The sequence below is a fragment of the Sesamum indicum genome, linkage group LG6, assembly GCF_000512975.1.
Source record: "Sesamum indicum cultivar Zhongzhi No. 13 linkage group LG6, S_indicum_v1.0, whole genome shotgun sequence".
Classification (NCBI taxonomy): domain Eukaryota; kingdom Viridiplantae; phylum Streptophyta; class Magnoliopsida; order Lamiales; family Pedaliaceae; genus Sesamum; species Sesamum indicum.
This window is the reverse complement of record NC_026150.1, coordinates 9,682,386-9,705,015: the sequence shown is the minus strand read 5'-3', so window position 1 is coordinate 9,705,015 and position 22,630 is coordinate 9,682,386. Positions and strand designations below refer to the sequence as shown.

The window sequence follows — 22,630 nt, the reverse complement described above, 5'->3', positions numbered from 1 at the left end:
CTGGAGTCGTTTGCTTTTGTGTATGGTATGAGCCGAGGCTTGTTTACTTTTGTGTATGGGATGAACTGTAGACGGATAAGTGTGCAAATGAATGTGGGATGTGATTGATTAGGTTTATTACGTTGTTTACATTTGGGTTTTCAGATGTGAATATAATTGTGATTGTGAATAAAATGAAAAAAATATAATATATAATTTTTCAAACAGCACGTGGACCCCATTAAGCCGCTCTGCAATTCAGCGGTTCAAATTTGTATTTTTATATAATATAATTATTTATATTGTTTGGTTCCTCTATCAGCCATTACTTTTGAAATTATATTCGATCCGAACAATGTTTCGATAAAAATTAAAATTATATTATGTCCATCAAATGATTCAGTTTTGAAATTTAGTTACAATCTATATTTGTATAGTTAATTATGAAATCATAAATCCAAACATTAAAATCATTTCTTCAAAAATTAATTATTTTATAATAAAGTAAAATAAGTTAAACCAATTGATAATTTATTTTTATTTAAGTGCTTATAACTACTAAATTCGAACAAAGAAGTATATATGGTCGAAGTAGGACCCATAATGTAAATATTTGATATGGTGTTTCACTAATTTAGATATAATTAAAATTCATTCATAAATTAAATAATAATGCAGCATAATTTTAAACTTGAAGACCGGTTAATTATTTTTCTTACACTAAAATATTATTTTCAATCAAAATAAAATCAATACTGATATATTGAATCCAAACACAACCTCATTTTTTGATATAAAAGTTAATGAAAAAAAAAATAAAAACATAATTGAATAAGTTGAAAATAGAAACAAAATAATAGGAAACAAATGGAATTTAAATACAATTACATCTTTTGTTCATATCTCCTAAACGGTAAGGTGGAAATTACTGTTTCGCCCTTTAATTTTTTAAAGTTTGAAAAAGTATAAAAAAATCTAAGGGTGTGTTAAGTAAATAATCCACAGAGCACCTACCATAACAAATATTTCTTCCGGGCTTCTTCTTTTCTCATTGTACCATCAATAGAGTACACTCGAGGCATGTAAACTTAATAAATATTATTTTTAAAAATTAACGCATTACCATTATAAAAAGTAACTTGGAATATACATTCGAGTTTGTTGTACTTTATGTAATTTTCTACAATATTTTTTTCTTTTTTAATAAAGTATTTTGAACATTGAAAGAAGTTAAACTTTTTTAGCTTACGGAGGTGTATAAAAGTGGGAGAGCCGAATACATTTGAAAATGAAATTAAATATTAAAAAATCAAATAACGACAAAAAAAACCCTCTCTCATAATAACAACGTATAGATAATTATGCAAGAAAATCATTTATTTAGTTATGACTGGTATTTTGGCTTTGGTTTATTTAATATTTATCCTTCTATTTCCTTTTAAATATATTATATAAATTCATTTAATTCCGATAGGTACAAAATAAAGCTACTTAATCGTATTAAATAGTTTTTGTTTTATTTGAATTTGAATATATAGGAATAAGTGTAGGCCCATTCAACTTGGTACATTGAATGCCTGGTGAAATTTGATGTGGTGAGAACAAGTCAAGCCCACACTTAGAATTTTATACCATACTAGGGTCAATAGCCATTTAATAACATGGGTTGAAAATTAATTCAGGTTATATTTAGACTGATGAATTTGGATTTGGCGAAAGAATTCAGAGACATGATTTTAATTGACGCTGTATCATAAAAATTTAAAATATATTATTTGAAAATAGAATCGAAAGATTTCAAATTACTTAAATTTGAAATTGCCCAGATAAGTCCCAAAAGATTTATTTTTGAAGACTTGAGATCCATAATTTCAAATCCACCAACCTAAATATAGCATCAGATTTTTGGATGGGTGGAGAACGTAAATGTAGGTCGAAAGTCTATTGTGAATCTTACAGTTTGTTCTTTGGATGATGTCTCGTTAGAAAGAAGAGGCTTTGGAGATTATAAATTGTACAAACTTCTCATCTGCAACTAATGCTGAAGGTGCGTAGTATCTTCAGTTTTTTAGACAAGAGGCTGAAATGAGCACATGACCTCATTCTGACATGCGGCTAGGGGTGGACGTTCGAATTGGGTTGTTTTGGTTCGAACACGTCCCAAATGGTTTCGAGTTATGCGAACCTAATTTCAAATAAAACTAATCAATTATAGAGTAGAGAAAGATACCCGATTGGATAAAATTGTGGTACACAATATTTATGTAAAAAAATTAAAATTTAATAATTAAAAAAAATAATGAAAAGAAGATAATTTTTGTTGTTACAAAGTAAAGTGAAGAAGAAAATGACTTAGGAGTTGGTTGGCTTAACTAGTCAAGTTTTGATATTATAAATGGGCTAGTTACATTTAGATTTTTCTAAAAATGTTAAATAATATTTTTTTCAAAAAAAAAAAAAATTAAAATTATACTTACACCCATCTAAAAATTCTTTACATCTAACCTCTTTCTATTAAGGTTTAGACAGAAAATACTGACGTAAGTAAAAAAAATTACATAAATTTTTTATTTTGTCTCTCATTTAATATTCTCATATATATTTTTGTATTTATAAATGGATAAATATAATATGTATATATATATGGCCATTATGAACACATAGGCATTATATATAAATATAAACACATAGGCATTATATATAAATTATAATTTTGGTCCCTATACTTGGGGCTAAAATTGAATTTTGGTCACTAAACATTTTGAGGAACAATTTTGGTCCACAATCTTGACAGATTACTACGATTCTGGTCCAACTGTTAAAATCAGGATAAAATTAACGGAGTAGGAGACATGACCAAACCATGTTCTTCATTGTCATGTTGGCAGTTTTGGCGACACTGCTCCCGCCTCCGGCGTCCTTCCAAAAAATTTTTGATTGAGTTTCCAACAACGCGCCTTGCCACCGTGTTCGGCTTCACCGGATCTACACATCCCATCAGCACGTACCCTCAAATTCCACCGGCATTCTTTCCTTTTTCACTGCTAAAAGCTTTAAAAACCCTAGTTTCTCGTCCTTTCACCAACATCCCTGCATTTTGCCTTCTGTTCCCTCCCCTCGATTCCCTCGGCTTTTCCACTGTCAATGAACCCCTTCCCATCGATCTCTAACCATTATTCGACTCTCCTCATCACGGTGAATATTTTTTATTATTTATTTTCTATTTCCGACGATCGCTATGAGTGGCACTAACTTCCTGGGGGGGGGAGGGGGGGCGTATTGAAATGCCAACATACATGGTCGTGCTATCGGACCCCGTTAATTTTAACCCCATTTCGAACGATTGGACAAGAAATATAACAATTTATATTAGGGACCAAAATTATGTTCAGGGACCAAAAATTAATTTTGGCATTAATTATAGGGACCAAAAGTGTAATTTACCTAAAAGTGTAGGTAAAATTGGTCAAAATTTTCATTATAGAAAAAATTGTCTATTAAGTTTTATATTCAGAGTTAAACTAATGTGTAATATTTATGAAAGTATTTTAAAAAAAAAGATAGAGAATATGTTAAGAAATAACTACTTATTTAATCTCAATGGTATCATGTTATATTTAATCATTTACCAATATAGAGAGCTTATTATATTAAACACCACAATATTTTATTTTATTCAAATACTTTAAAAATTTATTTTTAAAATAGGATTAAATACATTTTGTACCTCTGAACTATGCATTTTATCTTATTTTATACCTATAAAATATGAAAGATAATAAAAATACCCCTGATAAAATAATTTGGCATTGATGGAACAAAAATGCTCTTCCCACTTACATTAAAAGGTCTCCCACAAACTATTTTTAGTGATTTAAAATTTTAGTCTCACATTTTATTTTAAAAATAATATTTATATTTTTTTAATAAATTATGGAACAAAGCTCAATATATGCAAATATATTTTACGAAATAAATAAATTATCTTAAAAAGTACATATAAATATGTGTCAATACATAATGCATATAATATTATAGAAAAAAATATGTTATATAACTTACAAATTTTTATTCAAATACATGTCCAAATAATAAAAATATATCATATCATTACTTAAAACAATGTAGAATATTATATTAATTATATTATAAATTTGTATATTTTGCAGTACATATATGGTAGATATAATATTTTAAATTTTTACCAGTTATGTGAAAAATATATAAGAGTTTTTAATTTATGGAGTTTATACACATTCTATACTTAGTATAAAAATAATAAATTTTGGGTAGTGTTTATTTTAAATAAAAAAATTATAGTAATTTAGATTATATTTAGGAGAATGATTATAATAGAAATATTTTAGAGGTGTAAATAATAAGGGCATTTTCATCAATAAAAATTAGTGTATATCATGAGGGGCTATTTTTTGTTACGTTTTATAATTCAGAGGTGTAAATGCATTTTATGTATAGTTTAGGGGTGCAATGTGTTTTTAAATTTTTAAAATATCTTGTAAGATGAACGAACTTATACAATATTTTAAACAAATTTATATAATTTTTTAGAGAATGTTAAATTAAAAAAGAAATAAACAACAGAAAAGAGAAGCAAAAATAAAAAAAAAAGAAAAAAGAATCGAAATTAATTTTATTTGACATGGCTTGACTGTTAAACACGAGAGAGGTCCCCACCGCAACGTGGTTCCGCCCTTTCATTCATCTCCTTCGTCAAATCCCACAGATCAACAGCTCACTGCAATTATTACCTTCTCAAATTTCTGAAAACTGCTGTCAAATTCAGGAAATTCCAATAGCCGGCGAATTCAGAGCTACCATGTTAATGCTGTGATGATTATGCTCAAGAAATATACATAATGCCTATGTGTTTATAGCAGGAAAACCTTAAAATCAGCAATGAAAGGCGTCTTTTCGGCGCCCGGTGATTACGTCTATTTCAAGTCTCAGGTCCCTCTTCACAAGATTCCTGTAAGCTTTGCCTTTTGTTTTTTTTCTTTTTCCGCCTCTCTTTTGATCAAATTTCTGATTTTGTTTTTTTTAAAATTATTATTGGCTTTCTGTTTGGAGTCTTTGAATAATGGGTTTGGCTCTGTAGCACGTATGTGTCCTGGGCATGTCCTGGGTTGGGTTTTTGATTGTCAATTCTTTTACATGTAGATATTCGCCACCTTGATTTTGATATGTTCGTTTATTGGCGATCTCGGGTTTAGTTTTCTTTCTTTTGTTGCCTAATTTGGCTCATGATTCAACGGTTACTGGTTTTCGGTTTTGTCAACAGTTTGGTTCTATGTAGTCTGTGCTTATGTTCTTGAGCTGAGATGTTTTTGACTATGATATCCTTTTATTTCAATTGGGTTCCTCGAAAAATTTCAGATGATTTGAACTTCAAATTGTACATAATGGGGGCCTGCATTTACTCAGAAGACTGAGATTCTGCAATGTCCTGAAGTAATGTTAGGGACCCTCACTCACATCTGGGGTGATTTGCGTTAATAACTTTTAAATTAGGTAGTAAGGGTTCAAGAGAACGTCCACAACTATGAAAAGCTCATATTTAGGCAGGGGTGATTTTTTTCTTCTAAATAGCCACAGGAGTTTGTGATGTGTAATATTTCTAAAGTATGATCTAGTTTGTAGATGCACTTATAAATGTTGGTAGTATGTTTAATTGTAAGCATGTATTTGTTTAGGCAACTAATGAGGAAGCGGATTCTGATGCTTAATCCTGCTAGCTAGTAAGTGGGAACAACTGCTGTTGAGATAGAAAGTACTTGACTATGGGAGATGATGAAATATTAAGGCTACCGAAGATGAGAAGCAGAGAGAGTTAAATCTGTACAAACTGATCAAATGAAGGGTTAAACTTATATGAGATACCTGGTGCTCTGGGGATCTAAGGAGTCTATCTTGATTCTCAATCAGGTTTTGAGATGTAAATGGTTTAACAGATATGATATTCCCAGGAATTATGTTTATATAAGGGTTTATGTGAAAGTTCTATGCCATGCTGTTTCTATCTTTCCTGTCTTTACCATTTTTCCAGAAAAGCAAACTTGAGTATTTCTATTTACTTTTGTAACCTTTTACAATCCTAAAATTATGTAATCTTTCCCAACATCTATTGTAGATTGGATCAAAGCAGTGGCGATATTATGATTTTGGCCCGAAAGTTGTTCCCCCACTAATATGTCTTCCTGGTACAGCTGGAACTGCAGATGTATACTACAAGCAGATAATGTCGCTATCTATGAAGGTAGTAAGGTTAATAGTTTGTAGATTACTGAATCTTTTGTGCCCTTGACTGTTATTTACCATTATCCTTTCACTCAATCTAGATTTTGGGTGTTGGGTGAGGGTGGATGTTGGACTTACGATCTTTAAGTTTAAGATGTACCATTCTAAAACTTATTTTATTTATGTACCTCTGGTAAAGTAATATTGACTTTAAGAAGGCATTCAAATATATCAATAAGTTAGCTACAGAATAAAACCAAAATTACGTATTTGCTTTTATATCAGTAAAGACCAGACACATGGCTTAGCTATCTTCCAAGTGTTAGCAGTCTGGCACTGAATACTCCATGCAAGTAGGTAAACAAAGTAACTGAATTGATCTCAGTATCTTTAGTTCAGGCCCTTCATCAACGACGTCTTATATAGATAGATGGACAATATTTAACTGCACAGGTGGGCTCGCTGGTCTGTTGCATGAGACAGCAATATCTAAATTGATGAGTAATTTAATCAGCCCATACCATGTTAATTAACTTCAGCTTTTGCTTGCACCATCAATGTCAGAACATTCAAATTAGATGATATTTACTTTCCAGAATCTTTGACATATGAAAAAAAATGGTAAAACGATGTCAATTGCAAATACATAGATTTTATGGTTGAGTGGACATCATGCACAACTTTTGAAAGCATTCTAAAGCGAATTCTCTTCTTAATGAAATCTTCACACATGAGGCTTCGGGAATCTGCTGCCCATCCACAATGTATCTTTAAAGTTCGGATCATCATTTTAGAAGGGACATTAATCCTACGAAAGTACTAGCAACGGTTTTGACTGACAATAATATGTTTGATAACTTGCTTGAGGTTGTAAAGTTACGTCTGAACACTTTGTCCTTTCATGTAAATATGTAATAAAGGCGCATGGGCAGTATGATTGATTCCTTGAAAGCCCCCTTGTATCCAAATACCATTGCATGTGACATGCTAAAATTGTATGAAGATTTTGTATGAATGTCTTTCTCTCGTTGGACTTCTCTTTGTGAACTCCAAGTTGTGGGTATGTATAATGACTCTCAGGATATAAAGCCGATCTTTTAGTAAATCTTATAATTATTAAATTTGTTAGACCTCTTCCTCTCAAACTTTTCTTTGGCCCTAAATGACATTCCTGACTTGAAATATGCTTAAATCATAAATCTGGATGGGAATTCTAGAATGCCCCCCTAAAAAATTATGCATACAAGTCTTCATTAGTCTTGCGCATTCTTTAGATAAAAGGCAGTTGGAGTACTACTTCTGATATCGAAGTGTTAATCTTACATGCTTGCCACTCTTGTGGTCCTCATATAATTTAATTTAGAAGGTGACATTGTAGGAGAATATCTGATATTAATATATGGTCAAGGAGTATTTATAAAAGTATCTAGAGGAGAAGCAAGAAGATAGTTATGTCTCCTTGACTTTATCTGAATAAGGCTAATGCTTCTCATGATTCAGGTGTGAGTTCATATCATAAGTAAATTTTCCAAGGTGTGTGGTTGAAAAACATTGGCTAAATAGGTCCCTTTGCATGATTCCACTAGAGTACTGAGCTAAAGAGCAAGTTATGTGTGGTTTAACAACACATTATAATGCAGAGATACTTCAGGATATATACACATTCCTGATACAAGTTCTCTAGCTTATCTTTTGGGTAGAGTGATTGGTTTGTATTTTATAATAATCTTTTCTTTATTCACATGACAAAAGACATTACTTGGTAACAGTACCACATGTTTGCTTTCTTTCATCCTCATGTGGTTTTTTGCTGTTAAAATAAACAGCTCTTTCAGCTGATTAGGCCATTAATTTCTCACAATATTTTTCAGGGTTATCGTGTGATTTCCGTTGATATCCCACGTGTATGGAATCACCAGGAGTGGATTCAAGCATTTGAGAAATTTTTGGATGCTATTGATGTTCATCATGTAAGATTTGGTCTTGACCATTGAACTTCATGCTGTCATGTATTGTAGCAGTTCTGTGGCTGAAAGGAATTCTATTCTATCATATTTCATTTAGTGTTCTAGTGTTATAAAGCACCCTATGCATGGTTGCAGATTCTGATGCTCATCAAAGCTGCCAGAATCTTCATTAAGCTTCTGATTCATTTCCATTTTATTTCCTCCTGACAGAATTGGCTTGAACTTGTGTAACTTCTTCTCTATTAAAAGATGAAGACTCCACTGATGGTGTTCCCATAGCTGCATAAGACATTGATTGATCTTGTTTTCCATTAACTGAAATCTGTAGTAGGATTGTTGGTTCTTCCATTTTTAGCTGGATTTGTCATAATGAAATTTTTTATTGTAGAGTAGAAGGTGAGAGACCAGAGCATAATCAATTACCAAACTACACTAGCCCAAATTTTCATTATTTGATCTTTAACATCTCATCATGCTATGTCCATGAACATGCCTGGCCTGTAATTGAGAAGGAGACAGAAATAATTCTACACGACTGAACTTTCTACTTCTCCATCAGCATATTTGGTTTTTATTGTCTAATAAATCACATAACATGCACTTCCTCTCCATTTCAAACACCCATTACAGATCCGTCTACAGGGTCCGGTTCAAAAGTTATAATTTGTATCCTTGAATTTCATATCCTCATTTCCCCTTTGCATCCCTACTATCTTATATTTGGAATTTTGTTTGTTCTTTAGATTGAGTTTGTTGACATGTTATTTGTTTTCATGGTCTTGCTCATGATTCGATTAGCCCTTTTCCTTAGATGAAAATATTTAAAGTAGAAGCTGTTTGCTATCTAAAAGATTAGACAGAACATGAAACAAATAACATCTATGAGAGCTCAGAATTCTACCATCAAAATTGAAATAATAACACAGAAGAATGAAAAAAGCCTGTGCTCGAATGATATAAGTTAGTTTACCTGGAGATGATTTACGTGGGAGTTTGAAATGGAGTTGCTAGTGTTGTGCGAGTTTGAAATGGAGTTGCTGGTGTTGTGGGAGTTTGAAATGGAGAAGGAAATGCTACTTTTATATTCTTACATAATAAACTTTATAGTGGATGGAGAATATGGAGAAGTTTAAGATTATTCTTTTAACTCATGCACAAGAATTTTATGAATCCATCAGACACACAAAAAGACCAGGTTTAAAATACTGAATGATGAATAACAGAAAAGTAGAGGCTAGTTTTGGTATAATAACCATCCATGGAAACTAAGCTCCCTTTTCTTATATTTTCTCATTTCTTCATGCATCAGATGCATGGCACATTGAAGAAAATTCTGCTTTTACCTGAGTTTTCTCTGCCATCTATTACCTCATTTTCATTTGTGCTTGCTGATGTCAAAAAGATTCCAAAATATGACATAGTTTTGTTCTGATACACGATTTTGTTATAGTTTTTGAATACATTTACCCACTGCTATTACTCAATCATAACATAAAGTGGTTTTTTGTCCATAATATGCAGATTCATCTGTATGGTACTTCTCTTGGGGGCTTCCTAGCTCAACTTTTTGCTCAGCATCGTCCACGACGAGTTAAATCATTGGTACTCTCAAACACATTCTTGGAGACCAATAGTTTTGCTGCAGCCATGCCATGGGCCCCCTTGTATGTTCTAATGATTTCTTCCTTGACTCAAGCTGGATCAGATGCAAAATTACTTTGTTCTCTGAAGTTATACCATATTTGCTTAATGATCATTTGACATCTTCCTCCACCTGAAAGTAATCTTCACCTTTGAAAAGTCAAAATGTTGTGGAAACTTCCAGCCTGGACATCACTTAAGGTTCTGGAATTCACGAACATAAAATTGAAATTTCCTTGGGAGTGAATATATTGAGGTTGCCGATACTACCTTCTTATCCTAAATTTTGGGCAGTAAGAAACTGGATTGTAACAAGCACATCATCAACCAGTTACATATTGTTGTGAACTTGTGAAATGCTATATTTCTTATATTTTCTTAGCAATATTGTCAGTGTGGGTCGTATTGTTGTAGGTTCTGGTGGTTTGGTGTCGGTTAGTCTAAAATTATCAAGTGTTAAATAATGCTACTTGGGCCAACCACACAACTAGAAACACCTAATAGGTTCATTACTTGATGGGGTATTAGGTTACTGCGATGCCTATTTTCCATTTTTTCTTTCAGTTTTTCAGTTTCATACTTTAGATGCAGTGTAGCTCACATAAAATTTGACGTAACTTGAATAGTAATCGTCTCATAAACAACCTTGTGTGCATAAGAGAATATAAAAAAGATGTATGCTTTCTGGTCACCTGTGATGTGCACAACATAGCTTTACTTCTACTCCAACAAAAGATCACTAGGTTTTACATCTTATTCGCACAGAGTTCTGTTAATAACTACCCCCAACCCCAGAAGGCCATTTGTTATGGGATAGCTTCTTTGATGGTTTGTTGGCAATGTTAATGAAAGATATTGACTAAATAGTTGGGAGCAGTGAGTTGAACAATAACCTTCAAACAAGTAAAGATTTGTTAAATAAATGAAATAAGCCTCCGAATCCGGAAGGGGAAAGAGGAAGTGGGGAGGATGGTGAACTCACTATGGCAGGGGACGGAGCAGTCAAATAGCCTAATGAATGTCTAGGACGATGTCGTGATGGCATATAGGGAGTTTCAGGGGTTGGAATCAGGATATGAGTGTGTACTGTATGCATCTGATTGGGTTCTGGATGGTTTGATGAGCTAGGAAGGCAACAACCAAAGATATCTATGAGCAACTGAGCTTGGATAGATATAAATAGAAAACAATGTAAGTCAACAACAAATATATTTCATAACTGTTGGGATTTTAATTACTCTATCACCTTTCAGGTTTTGGGTGAGATTTATCCTACCAGAAACTTGAGCCAGACATTTAGAAAATTATAGGTAACTCGCTGATATGAAAATAGAACTACCCAAGTTTGATCTTGCGGTACTTAACCAAATCTTACCTGTGTGGTTTATAGCAGTGACTTACCCATTGTGGTTTCACAAACTTTGCACCCTTTTCTTTTTCTAACCACACACGCACCCACTCACACACGCTGCCAATGAGTTTTGAACCCAACATCTCCACAATGAAATGTTGAGCCCCAAACTATTGGGGTGTTCCTAAGGGACAGCAGCTTACCTCCAAATGAAGGTGTAAATAACTGGGTCTTAGAAAACTTATGGTTATATGTTAGAATTCTCAGATATAGGGAAGATAATGCTAGTCATTCTGACTTTTAAGTGTCAAAGTTTGATGCGTATGATCCAATGGCAGTAATAGGCAAAACAATGAGGTTCAAATTCTTCCATATCCGTATAAGTTAAAGTTTCACCTTTCTATGTTCATTTTCACTTATATAAAATAAGTAGTATTTAATAGGTTTGTATTTGCATATTCAACCTAGTGCAAGTGCTATTTCATGGCTGCATTCTTAGTCGTGCATGCTGCTTAAAATGATTATGATGCCTCAACTTCTTCCTAAGAAGTTTCTCCTTGTTATGCATCAGTGGAAAGTATCTCGACACAGTTCTTCAGAAATGCTCGTTGTCCATGGATGCATACATGTATATTTTATCTGTTTTATGGTAAGTTGCTGATTTTTTAGCTCAATCTTTGACAGCGTAGGCTGGACACCTTCCTTTCTACTGAAGCGATATGTGTTAACTGGAATTCGTGATGGCCCTCATGAACCTTTCATCGCTGATTCTGTTGACTTTGTCGTTGCTCAGGTAAAGTTCTTTATCAACTTGTCTGAACTCTTTTTCACTTGCAGTCATGGCCTCTAGTTTTGCAATATAGATTAATTTCCTTTGAAAAGACTGGTCTATCCAGGGATTGCATATAAGATAAGAATAAGATGGCCTGGAAGTCTCTTATGTATGCATGTGTGTGTGGTTTGTTGGTTGGGTATTCTAACGTTTCATTTTATTTGTACTGCCTTTTGAAATGTTCTTTCACGTTGTCCTTGCTTCTCATATTCAATCATTTCCAGGATAAAGCATATTTGAAGTATGCCTAAGCATAAAAATTTCCATCTCTTTTGTATTTCAATTTGTTTTCTTACACGATCTTTTGCTCGAATATGATTATGATTGTTTTAGCTGTTCACATTTTCTTGAATTTTAATGCATCTGATTGAGGTACAAGTCACAAGTTTTGTTGAAGAAACCAATAATGAATCTAATTCCTTATAATATTGTCTTTGTATTGTCTTGTTCGGGGGATATTCTATGTGCTTCTCGAATCTATTTTTGTTTTCTCTGTTTAAAGTAATTATTATTTGTATTTGTCAAGTAATGAGGATTAAAGTAATAAAAAGAAATATCTGGCTGTTACCATGAATTGATTTCAAGTTTCAACCACTCATGAAGCAATCTGTTGTTACCCTCAAGTTTGGTATTGTGCTGGACAATCTTATACTACTTAGATCCGTGAAGAAGAATTCGTTAAATTAATTTTATTTGAAGCAATTGGATCCTCAATGGACCTAATATGCTTTTACTTGTACTGGACCTTGATTTGCTACTCAAGTTATTCATAGTATATAACATTTCTACCTCTGAAGAAGAATTAATCAAAGTTGAGATAGTTTGAACGTGTTATTTTTAATTGAATTATTTAATTCTCAAATGGCAGAAGTTGCTGTCCATTATACATGGTCATTTGTTAGCGATTACATATTTTATCAAGTCATGCATTGCGTGCTGGTCATAAGAAATACAACAAAGTAGCAATATCAGTGATGGTTCAATTAATTGAAGCACTGATGTAAAGAATTGAGAAAACAAGCAGACTAAAATAGTTAATTTCGATGTCTTGCTATTACACAGTCAATAAAACCATACTAATGCCCCCGTGATACCATTGTTTTCTATATGAAAAAATGTGAAAGCCCTCCCTTTGAGATGGTTTGGGCTATTGATTTACACAATCAGTCAATAAAACCTTACTAATGCCCCTGTGATACCATTGTTTTCTATTATGATTTACGTCTAGATCTTTAAAGTTTTATCAGCGTGTAATCTTAACTCCCACAGGACCTTTCTTCTTTGGAATGGTGAAGACAAAAAAGAGGCTTCTTTAGAACTCTGTCTGCAGTCCTTCATGCACATCATCAAAGTGCTTAAACTCTTTATCAAGTAGGGCTAACCCAGGCCTCAGAAAACCAGTCATCAAATCCTCTATACAACCAATGTGGGATGAGGAGTTACAATCTCCTCCATTTGAGCATGTCATATCCCCATCCTTGAATCTATGCTTTGTGTCACAGTTTTCAAATCCAAGCTTGTGCCAACTAGATTACACAATGAACAATAAGGACTCAAGAGACTCTTGCTTGTGTGAACACTGTTGAGAACTTGCAGGCTGGAGCAAAATTATAAAGCTAACTTCTACTCCTTGATCTGAATGGGATAAATTGTTACAAAAGAGTTATACTCAGGTCTCTTTCACACCCTCCCGGCATGATTGCCAAGGTACATTGTGAGACCATTATGAGAAATATAATTTTCCCCTTTAATGGGATTAAGCATATTTTACGAAACAAAAAGTTATGTTATTAGTTGTCCTTGAGCCAGATAGCTCTGTACTTATTCTATAAGTAATTTCCACTAATATGAGAAGCCTTTGCAACTGACACCTAAATCACTATCATTTTGTATCCTGGCCTTGGCCTTTCATGCAAAATATTTCCTTTCCTGATATCTGATTTCCTCAAACTTTTTGGTGTCTGGTTTTCTCAAATTTCTCTGAAGACGTGCAGCTTCATGAGTCTCATACTTGGATTTCCTTCCATATCATAGGAACTTGACCACTTCTGAACCATGTCAATCAAAATTGAGTCCCCATTTCATATGCTTCTTAGAAGAGGGATCTTGCTGGTGTAAAGCTTCCACAGTCGAGCAGTATAGGATCTGATATACATTATGCTAAACAATCGGGTGGGGGGGGGGGGTACACTTATTTAACTTTGGGGGGGGTTACACTTATTTAACTTTTCTTCCCAGTAGAGGTCATGAGGAACGTGTCTGGCCACAAGAAGATGGATACCCATGGTAGAGCGATTCATTCACCTTCAATACCTCAATAAAATTGTTGTTACTGTGCATACCATACAAGAGGTCAGGGAATAAGGACCTTTGAGGAGCGACGGGAAAATAAGATATTTTTCATGTTTTCGGGCATGTCATAGCTACAGCTTCCTTCACAGAAGTTCAGTTCTGTTGTACCTAAAGTGATATTGCTTGATTTTCCTTTTCCTGTTTCTTTTACTATCAATTAAATTATGGCAAATTTCATAAAGTTTTTAATTTAATTATCATGAAAGGCATATTGGAATTGAGCACTGTTTTTCTGAAGATGTAAATATTGACTTTCCTGCAGGTTGAGACACTTTCAAGAGACGACTTGGCCTCCAGGTTGAGTTTAACTGTTGATGCAGCATCGGTTGGACCTCTTCTGCTTTCAGATTCTTTAATTACCATAATGGATGTAAGTCTACCTAACCGTTATTGGTGATCTGGTTGGACTATTGGTAATTTTTCTTGTTTTATTACTAAAACTTTTATTAATGAAAACATTTTACATTGGGCTTAACTTTATGTTTCTTAAGTAGGACTTCTTAAGCTGCTGCCTCAACAATATGTTTCTTAAGTAGGACTTCTCAGTGGCTTAACTTTACAACTTTAGACTATAATGGCAACAAGGAGAGTATCTGTTACAGAAAATTATGTTTAAACCTCTGGCCAAATTTGGACACCAGGGTGACGTTAATGATTTAGTTATCTTCCTTGATCCTTAACACTGACTAGACAGGAAAATGTTAGTGGAGGGCCTGGAGGCAACTCTTTAGTTGTCTCTCATATATTGCGGTAGAGATTCTTCAGCGGTCTTTTCGAGGCTTCTCTTGTGTCCTCTATTTGAATGAATAAAATGCCTAGGAGAACTCTTTCCTAGGCTTTGGTTCTGGAAAACACAACCCAGAGAACGTTGAATATCAACGGGCACATTTGCCTATATAAACATGTATTTATTTGATAATATTGGATTGCGTCACAAGAGCTTCTCAGGTCCTTTTTATTAGAATAGGAACATGAAGGCTAAATAGTTAGTTTCTAGCTTGCTTTAATTTTATCCATGATGCAGGTGGAGGAGAGGTTTTTACACTTTTTGTTTTTACCTTTACTAAGATTTTCTTTAAAAGGGAAGATGGAGCTCTTCATATAGAAAGATTTTGATATTTTCGTACTAAGTTCGCCTCGCTATTTCCACCATTTTCTGAACCAACTAGTCTAAAATTAGATCATGCTATGTAACCCAAGCCCTTGAAAATGAAGGCCTCGGATATAATTAGAAAACAGATTTTTTGCACCTCGTTAATGTTCTGCGAAAGGACACTTTATGGTGATATTGCTGAATTGATTTTCATTGAATTGTATGTTTCATATCTTTACAGCTTCGTCTTATTGTTTACATAGTTGTTGGTATGACGTCAAGTACTCCCATATAAAAAACTTAGTATTCTTGCTAATAATTGTTTTTCTTGGTGCAATTATCCTTTTCTTGAAGACCAATGATTTCTGTGCAATTCCCCAACAACTTAAAGATCAAGTAACTGAAAGATACCCTGGTGCCAGACAAGCATATCTCAAGTCTGGCGGCGATTTTCCTTTTCTTTCACGACCCGATGAAGTAAATCTTCATCTTCAGGTAGACCTATGGCATTGGTGGTATTTCATCTTTTCAACTTCTGTTTCATGGTTATCTGAACTTGTATATTAACTATCGTAATCGCTATAGCAATTGTAAATCATTATCTAACTTGTACTACCCAATTCACATTTCCACATCTCTCATGCGACAGCTACACCTAAGACGAGTTGGTGTTGATGCCCGGCAAGACATGGTCCCTGGCGTCCCAAAGAATGATGCTGGCGGGAGTTCAAGCAACCAAAATGATGAACAAGGAGGAACTGATGATGCACAAGATGATAGAACAGACTGTGGCAGCCCCAGAAATGGAAGCGGACCACCTCTGGTTCCAGATGGTCCAGATTCTGGTAATTCCCAAAACCAGCATCTCAGCAATGCCTATCTATCTATCAGCCGTGAACACCTAGTGCATCTCATGCTGCTAGCTGTCATGGAGAACGAGCAAGCTATTCTAGCTTCTAAAGCCATGTTGCACTTCACATGCGAGTATGTGATTCTTGATTTGCTCCGTACTTACCTAAGCAGCTTGTACATTAATTTGGAAGTATAGTTGGGAATTTCAGAAAACTCCAGATAGATGTATTATTGTACATTATTGTCCGTAAACTCCACTATCAGGGAACAACTTATCCGGAGAATTCCCCCATGTTGTTTTCTTGTGAGAAGCCTGCACTGTCTTGTACTGTTGTAAAACTATACAATTTGGTTTCCAGTTCAAAAGTCCGATAAACCGGTTGCTGTAACGTTTCTACATCATTTGAATGAATGGGTTGGCAATGTGGCTGTGGAATGAGGGAAATAGCAGTACTCCATTAATATTGAAAGAGCCCACAACTGGAAAATGCGCTTTTATGAGAAAAGTGGATACAGAGAAATGGCTTTTCTCCCTGACTTTTGCAGTAACAATCATAGTCTTAATGTACGATGGTGGACAAAGGATGATGTGAGTGAAACCTTTACACACCAAAAGAGCATAAAGCCCTACAGACTAAGAAGGGTTAATGCCAATGGTGTTGTCATGATGACATATTTGACAGTGTTATTAATATTTTTATTTTATTAAAATTCATAATTAATTTATTCCTGTATATTAAAATTTATCTTTACTTTACAACCTCACATGCAAAAGTTATTGATAACTTTTTCCATGCATTAATTGTCAATAAATTAAAAATTGAAATTTTGTACTATATATTATCGTAACGAAATTATATTTATATGCAAAATGAATATTAATATGTAATTTTTAATTTAATTAATAATAAAAATAAACAATAATTTGTGAATGCAGTAATTGCATAGAATTAATTTTCTTAAGGGATATGATTAAATAGTTAATTCAGTATGAGTTAGGAAGTTAAATAGGTTCTATCAATGGAAGGATATTTTTGGTATTTCAAAAAATTTGGTGGAAGTGGTATGAGAACTACCCTTTTGTATCTATAAGACCCCTTTGCTTTATAATAGTATAGATATACGCTAACTAGTGGTCAAAGTACGTTCCATGTATATATATAATTTAAATGCTTATTAAATTAGATTGAAATTCTTTAATATTATAATTGTAATTCACATCCATACTTTTTTAAGAGCAAAAACTTACACCAACTCCGATAGTAAAGATTACATCAACACTTCTTTGAGGAGTGTATTTATACTTTTGCAAAAAACATAAGGTGTTTGAATAATTATATTTTGCTTTTGGGAGTGTCGGTGTAATATAAAAACTTTACATCTATTTAATTAAATAAAAAAAACTCCTTAGTTTTAAATTGAAATTATACAAAAAAAATGATAATATATCCTGAAGGGTATTTTAATCATGATACTTTAAATTAATTAATTTGCGGAGTTGAAACTTCATAAATATATGTATTTATACATACTGTATAAACATGTGTGTATACGTACGAGAGTGTATATACGGTATGAATGATTTAACAAAATACCAGAACTGACATAGAATATCTAAGAAATTGCATGTTTTTAGTATCCTTATACACTTTATTTTCAAGTATTTAATTTGGATTATTTTTTTGTTCTCTTTTTTTCTTTTCTGAACACATAATTTGGATTATGTATTTCTCTTTTAAGATTTTTACTTTTTTCCATTAGCTTTTGTATGATGATTATTACTACTAATTGGATCTGCTTTTCACATAAAGTAATACTTTTTGTGAAGCTTTTATTGAATTGCTTTCTGTAATCTGTTTTTTCTTTTACTTTGAATTTCATTTGCCTCCAAAATACACACTACTAAGGTGTAATTCCACGGGCTTTTGCATGATGGAATTATTTTTATTTAGGAACGATTTTTATTGGAAGAAATAAATATATTTTAGAACATTTTAATCGAAATGTATTCTATCGATCAAAGTAACTACTTAGGAATTGGGTCTAAATGATTTTAGCAAAGTGTGAAAATAGATAGAAAAAGTGTTTGTAGAAAAGTAATTAAGTTGTGGGGTTATTCAAAAAGAAATAAAATACTCAAATTTCTTTTTTATTTTTTTCTAAAAGCTTTTTTTTGAACACTATAAATTATTGAAAGCTAAAATGCTCAAAATTTATTTTGTTTGCATAATTGCTTGTTATGAAGGATTTTAAATTCTTCTGATCTCATTTTCATTTATGTTTTGTCGAATGCTGATACATTTAAATTTTTTTTGACATGGAGTCATTTCTAATATTTTTTTTTAAAATCATTCCTTCGAATACAAATTCTTCCATCCGAATATAGTCTCATGTAATTTGACCTAAAAATACCTTAACATCCTAGCAATCATCTATTAAAATTATGAAGTCTGCGGAACGACACAAAAAATATATAAATTAACAAAGTAAATTCAAAAACATAAAAATTTAAAGAAACGTCCCAACAATGGCCGAAATGATGAAATTCCGAGATGAATGGTACCCTCTTGCAATGAAAGTGAGAAGTTAGGTTGTCCGATCGAAATAATAAATAAATCCCCCGTAACTCTTCCCTTATAAAAAAAAGTTATAACTATTTAAAACTCTACCGTCAAGCCATTCGGACAAGACAAGAAGTCCTTTAATTCAAACAACTTAATTAAGTGGAGTATATTGATTTGCCACTTTTTAGAGTAGACGATGAAGAGTATGCACTTTTCAACTTGGCTCTTCCCAATTTTCTAATCCTACTTTTCAAACTCTTCAATCATGTCGTGAATGGTGGGAAGATTTTAGAAACATATCACTATAATTATATATATATATATATATATTATTTTTATATAAACTTTATGGCATATTTTTTCCTCACCCACGACAACCACCATAGACAATATGAATTAATTAATTCATTCATATTAAATTTATGATTTACTTATTAATTACTTAATTAATTTATAATTCACTCACTCCATCCTTATCTATGATTTAATTAATTTATTTATAGTATTCCTTAAAAATGAAATAATTATAGTTTGTATTATTCGGTGGTGGTTGCGGTGCAATAAACGACACATCGTATTTTGGTAGTTAATATGAATAAGTTTGAAATAATGAATTTTAGTCCTATCAGATATAATGGGTATTTGTCTTATTTTATGTGAGTTTAATATATTTTATTTTATTATTCTTTGTTATAGTAACGTATTTATGAACTCGATATATTAATCAATTGATTGAAATATTAATATAAATATGTAACTACCACTTATATATATATATATTTCTATTTAAATAGCTGTTGTGGTGCGAAATACGAATCTTTGACAATGATAAGTGTTTTGTATTTCTTACAATTAAGTTTGGTGAACAACTTTTCTTCGTATCCATGATGTATGATATAGACTTATTTTCACAAAATTACAATTATTTATATATTATATAGGGCTCATACAACGTGATCGTATAATTTATTTTCATGTACTATAAAAGAATAGATTATTTCCATCATTGTAAATACTTAGGCGTAAAAATCATGATAAATTAAAATAATTTTTATTACAGTCAAACAAAACAAATACAATTTATTTTTTTTAAGTTTTAACCATTGTTATTTAATATTAACCATAATTTTAACTTTGGTAAAAACATTTGTTATTGTATAATGTTTTAATCTCATCTGCAGAAATAATGAAAAGTGATCGTCACGCGTTCGATAATGCTTTGTCACAGCTAAGAATAACGACAAATACTTTGATAATAACTAAATTGTGTCAAATATTAATTGATCATAGTCAATAACATAAGTTTTTATATTCATTTGTATGAGTGCGATTAATAGAATTGATTTATCATAATTTATATTTATTATAAATATAGAAAATAATTTGTTTTTTTCTTTTAATTTTTTTAGCTGGACGAAAGCAAGCAAGGAAAAACAAGAGAATTGAATGGTAAGAAAAAAGACAGAAGGAAGTGTGGAGAAAGTTGTGGATTTTGTGAGTTGAAACTTAGCTAATAAACAGATTAAGTAGAAAGAATCCTAAGGTCCTCTTGCCTTTTGTCATTTTCTCCATTTAAACATAACACTCTACTACTTGTCCCTGGACATTTTTGTATTTGTTTTTTAAAAGAGCACACACTCAATATTTGAATATGGAAAATCTCTCATAAAATAGTCTTGTGTATGAAATATTGGCTAACTCCTCGAGGACTTGTGTCAACATTTTTGTTGAGTTTTAGAAAATTTGAGAATTTGAATTATGTAGCGTGCGGAACAATCTGTGTCATAGTGTGAGGTACTATTGTTATTGAAGTTGTGCGATTTTGTCTTGAAAATGCACATATGAGCGTACAAGCTCTTGTGTTATATTGCTTGAGGTTGTTCAATGTGGCTAACATTTTAGTCCTTAAAAAAGGATTTCAACTGCACAAGATCATCGTTTGATGCCGATGCGGAACGCTCATCAGTATCATGAATCAATCTGAAAACAAAACAATTTAAATATTGTTAAATTAGTTGATTTATATTGCGTGGTTATGAGTCGGGATAAATTAAATTGAAAAGAGGTAAAATATTTTACGCGACACACTCTTGTAAGTATTATTTAACTACGTTAAATAAAATTGATGCAAAAAACTAATTTTTCCACTATGAAAAAATTATTTGCCATGACTAAAAACTATGGTCAAAACATTTGTCATGGTTTTTAGCAATAACAAAAGTTTTAACTACCTTTGCAAAAATCACAACCAACAATCGTTGTGTGGTTTTGGTCAATAACTATTTGATACGGTTATTTGTTATTAACTATGACAACTAACCTTAGTTAAATGTTAGAATTTTTCTAGTGTTGGTATATTCAAATGTCTTGGTAAATAATCATAAAAACAATACTATTTTTGCCTTTTTTACGTACAAAAATATGTTGCAACTACAATATATTGGATTGGATTTGAATTTGAAGATGTAATGGTGAAGAAACATATTGCATAGTTCCACAGGCAATAAGGTGAGAGTTATGGTACAGACATAATAGCAGGATGTACTTCTTTGCATTCACTGACACTCTCATGATTGATTCGCAAGATTCTCAATCCCACCCACTTTTCAAATTTTCAATTTTATAAAGTTTTAATGGTAAATTATAACGAGTTTTTTTTATTTTTATATTTAAGCACAATCACAAATATATATTTTTTATTATTTGTAAAATTATTAATATTTTAAATTTTTATGTCTGTCCAGCAAATAATCTAATCTATTTAGTTTTTTTTATTTATTTTTATGGTGAACTGATTAAAATACTTTGTGTACTATGAATTGCAATTTTACTTATTCTTTAAAATTTTTTGAAAGCTTTTTTCATGAAGGAAGTGGATGATTTTTTAAAAAAGTTTCATCCAGCTTGTCTGTTTTTTTTTTTTATATTTTTTCGAATAAAAATAAAGTAAAGTTGACAATTTCAAATTTTCATTAAATAATAACATAATTTATCAGATACGAGGACAGTATTGGTAATTATTCGAACAATGAGAAAGTACTTGAAATTATGCCAAACTTGAGGAGAACTCATTGTAATATACCTAAATTTTAATTTAGAAATTTCAGTTTATTTTTTTAAAAGTATTTTATTCAAAGTTGAAAATGATGGGATGAAAAAAAATGGTCCCATGCTGACACCACCATCTCCATCTCCATATCTCTTACAACTTGGGGAGTTTGACTTAAAATTGGTTTGCTTTGTATGCCAAAAGCTTTACAAATAAAGTACTTTTTCTTATTTTTGACTTAATAATAAAAAAATAAATTATAATAACCCATATATAGTAAAATAAATACGCACACGTTCGATGAGATTCGAACTCATCACCTCAAATTTATTTATACTTTATGAAATCTTACCCTTAATCGCTGTACGAAGACATAATTGATAAATAAACTACTTTTACAACGGCTTGAATTTTGGAGAAATGTCGGGGACAGGTAAACACTAGCTTTTTGCAATAAACCCCATCAAGAATAGGGATTGTGCTATTCTTGTACGGATTCAGCTTTGAGATTTTCCGCAACTATTTTTACTACGCTAATTGCATTTTACCCCCTATAAAAATTACTAATACGTAGAAAGTCCTCTTACTAAAAAAATAGAAAAAAGAACAATGTAATATCCTAATTTTTTGAAAAAAGAAGCTTATGGTCTCTTATATTAAAAGCCCGTGTTGCTGCTTTCAAAAAAAATTAAGAG

General features: G+C 32.0%; 1 protein-coding gene across 5 annotated transcripts; it reads left to right on the top strand.

The window, feature by feature from the left end:
• LOC105164211 (maspardin) lies at positions 4,668-16,767 on the top strand. Of its 5 annotated transcripts, none has more exons than XM_011082822.2 (9): positions 4,668-4,968; positions 5,691-5,922; positions 6,128-6,253; positions 8,106-8,204; positions 9,723-9,865; positions 11,878-11,986; positions 14,640-14,747; positions 15,825-15,965; positions 16,120-16,767. In XM_011082822.2, the coding sequence occupies exons 2-9, from the start codon at positions 5,869-5,871 to the stop codon at positions 16,516-16,518; spliced, it is 1,179 nt and encodes a 392-aa protein (XP_011081124.1). In that variant the 5' UTR covers positions 4,668-4,968; positions 5,691-5,868; the 3' UTR covers positions 16,519-16,767. The 5 variants fall into 5 exon arrangements, with proteins under 5 accessions (XP_011081124.1, XP_020550634.1, XP_020550636.1 ...); XM_020694975.1 differs by having other exon boundaries at positions 5,691-5,932; positions 6,204-6,253; XM_020694976.1 differs by having other exon boundaries at positions 4,670-4,968; positions 5,691-5,932.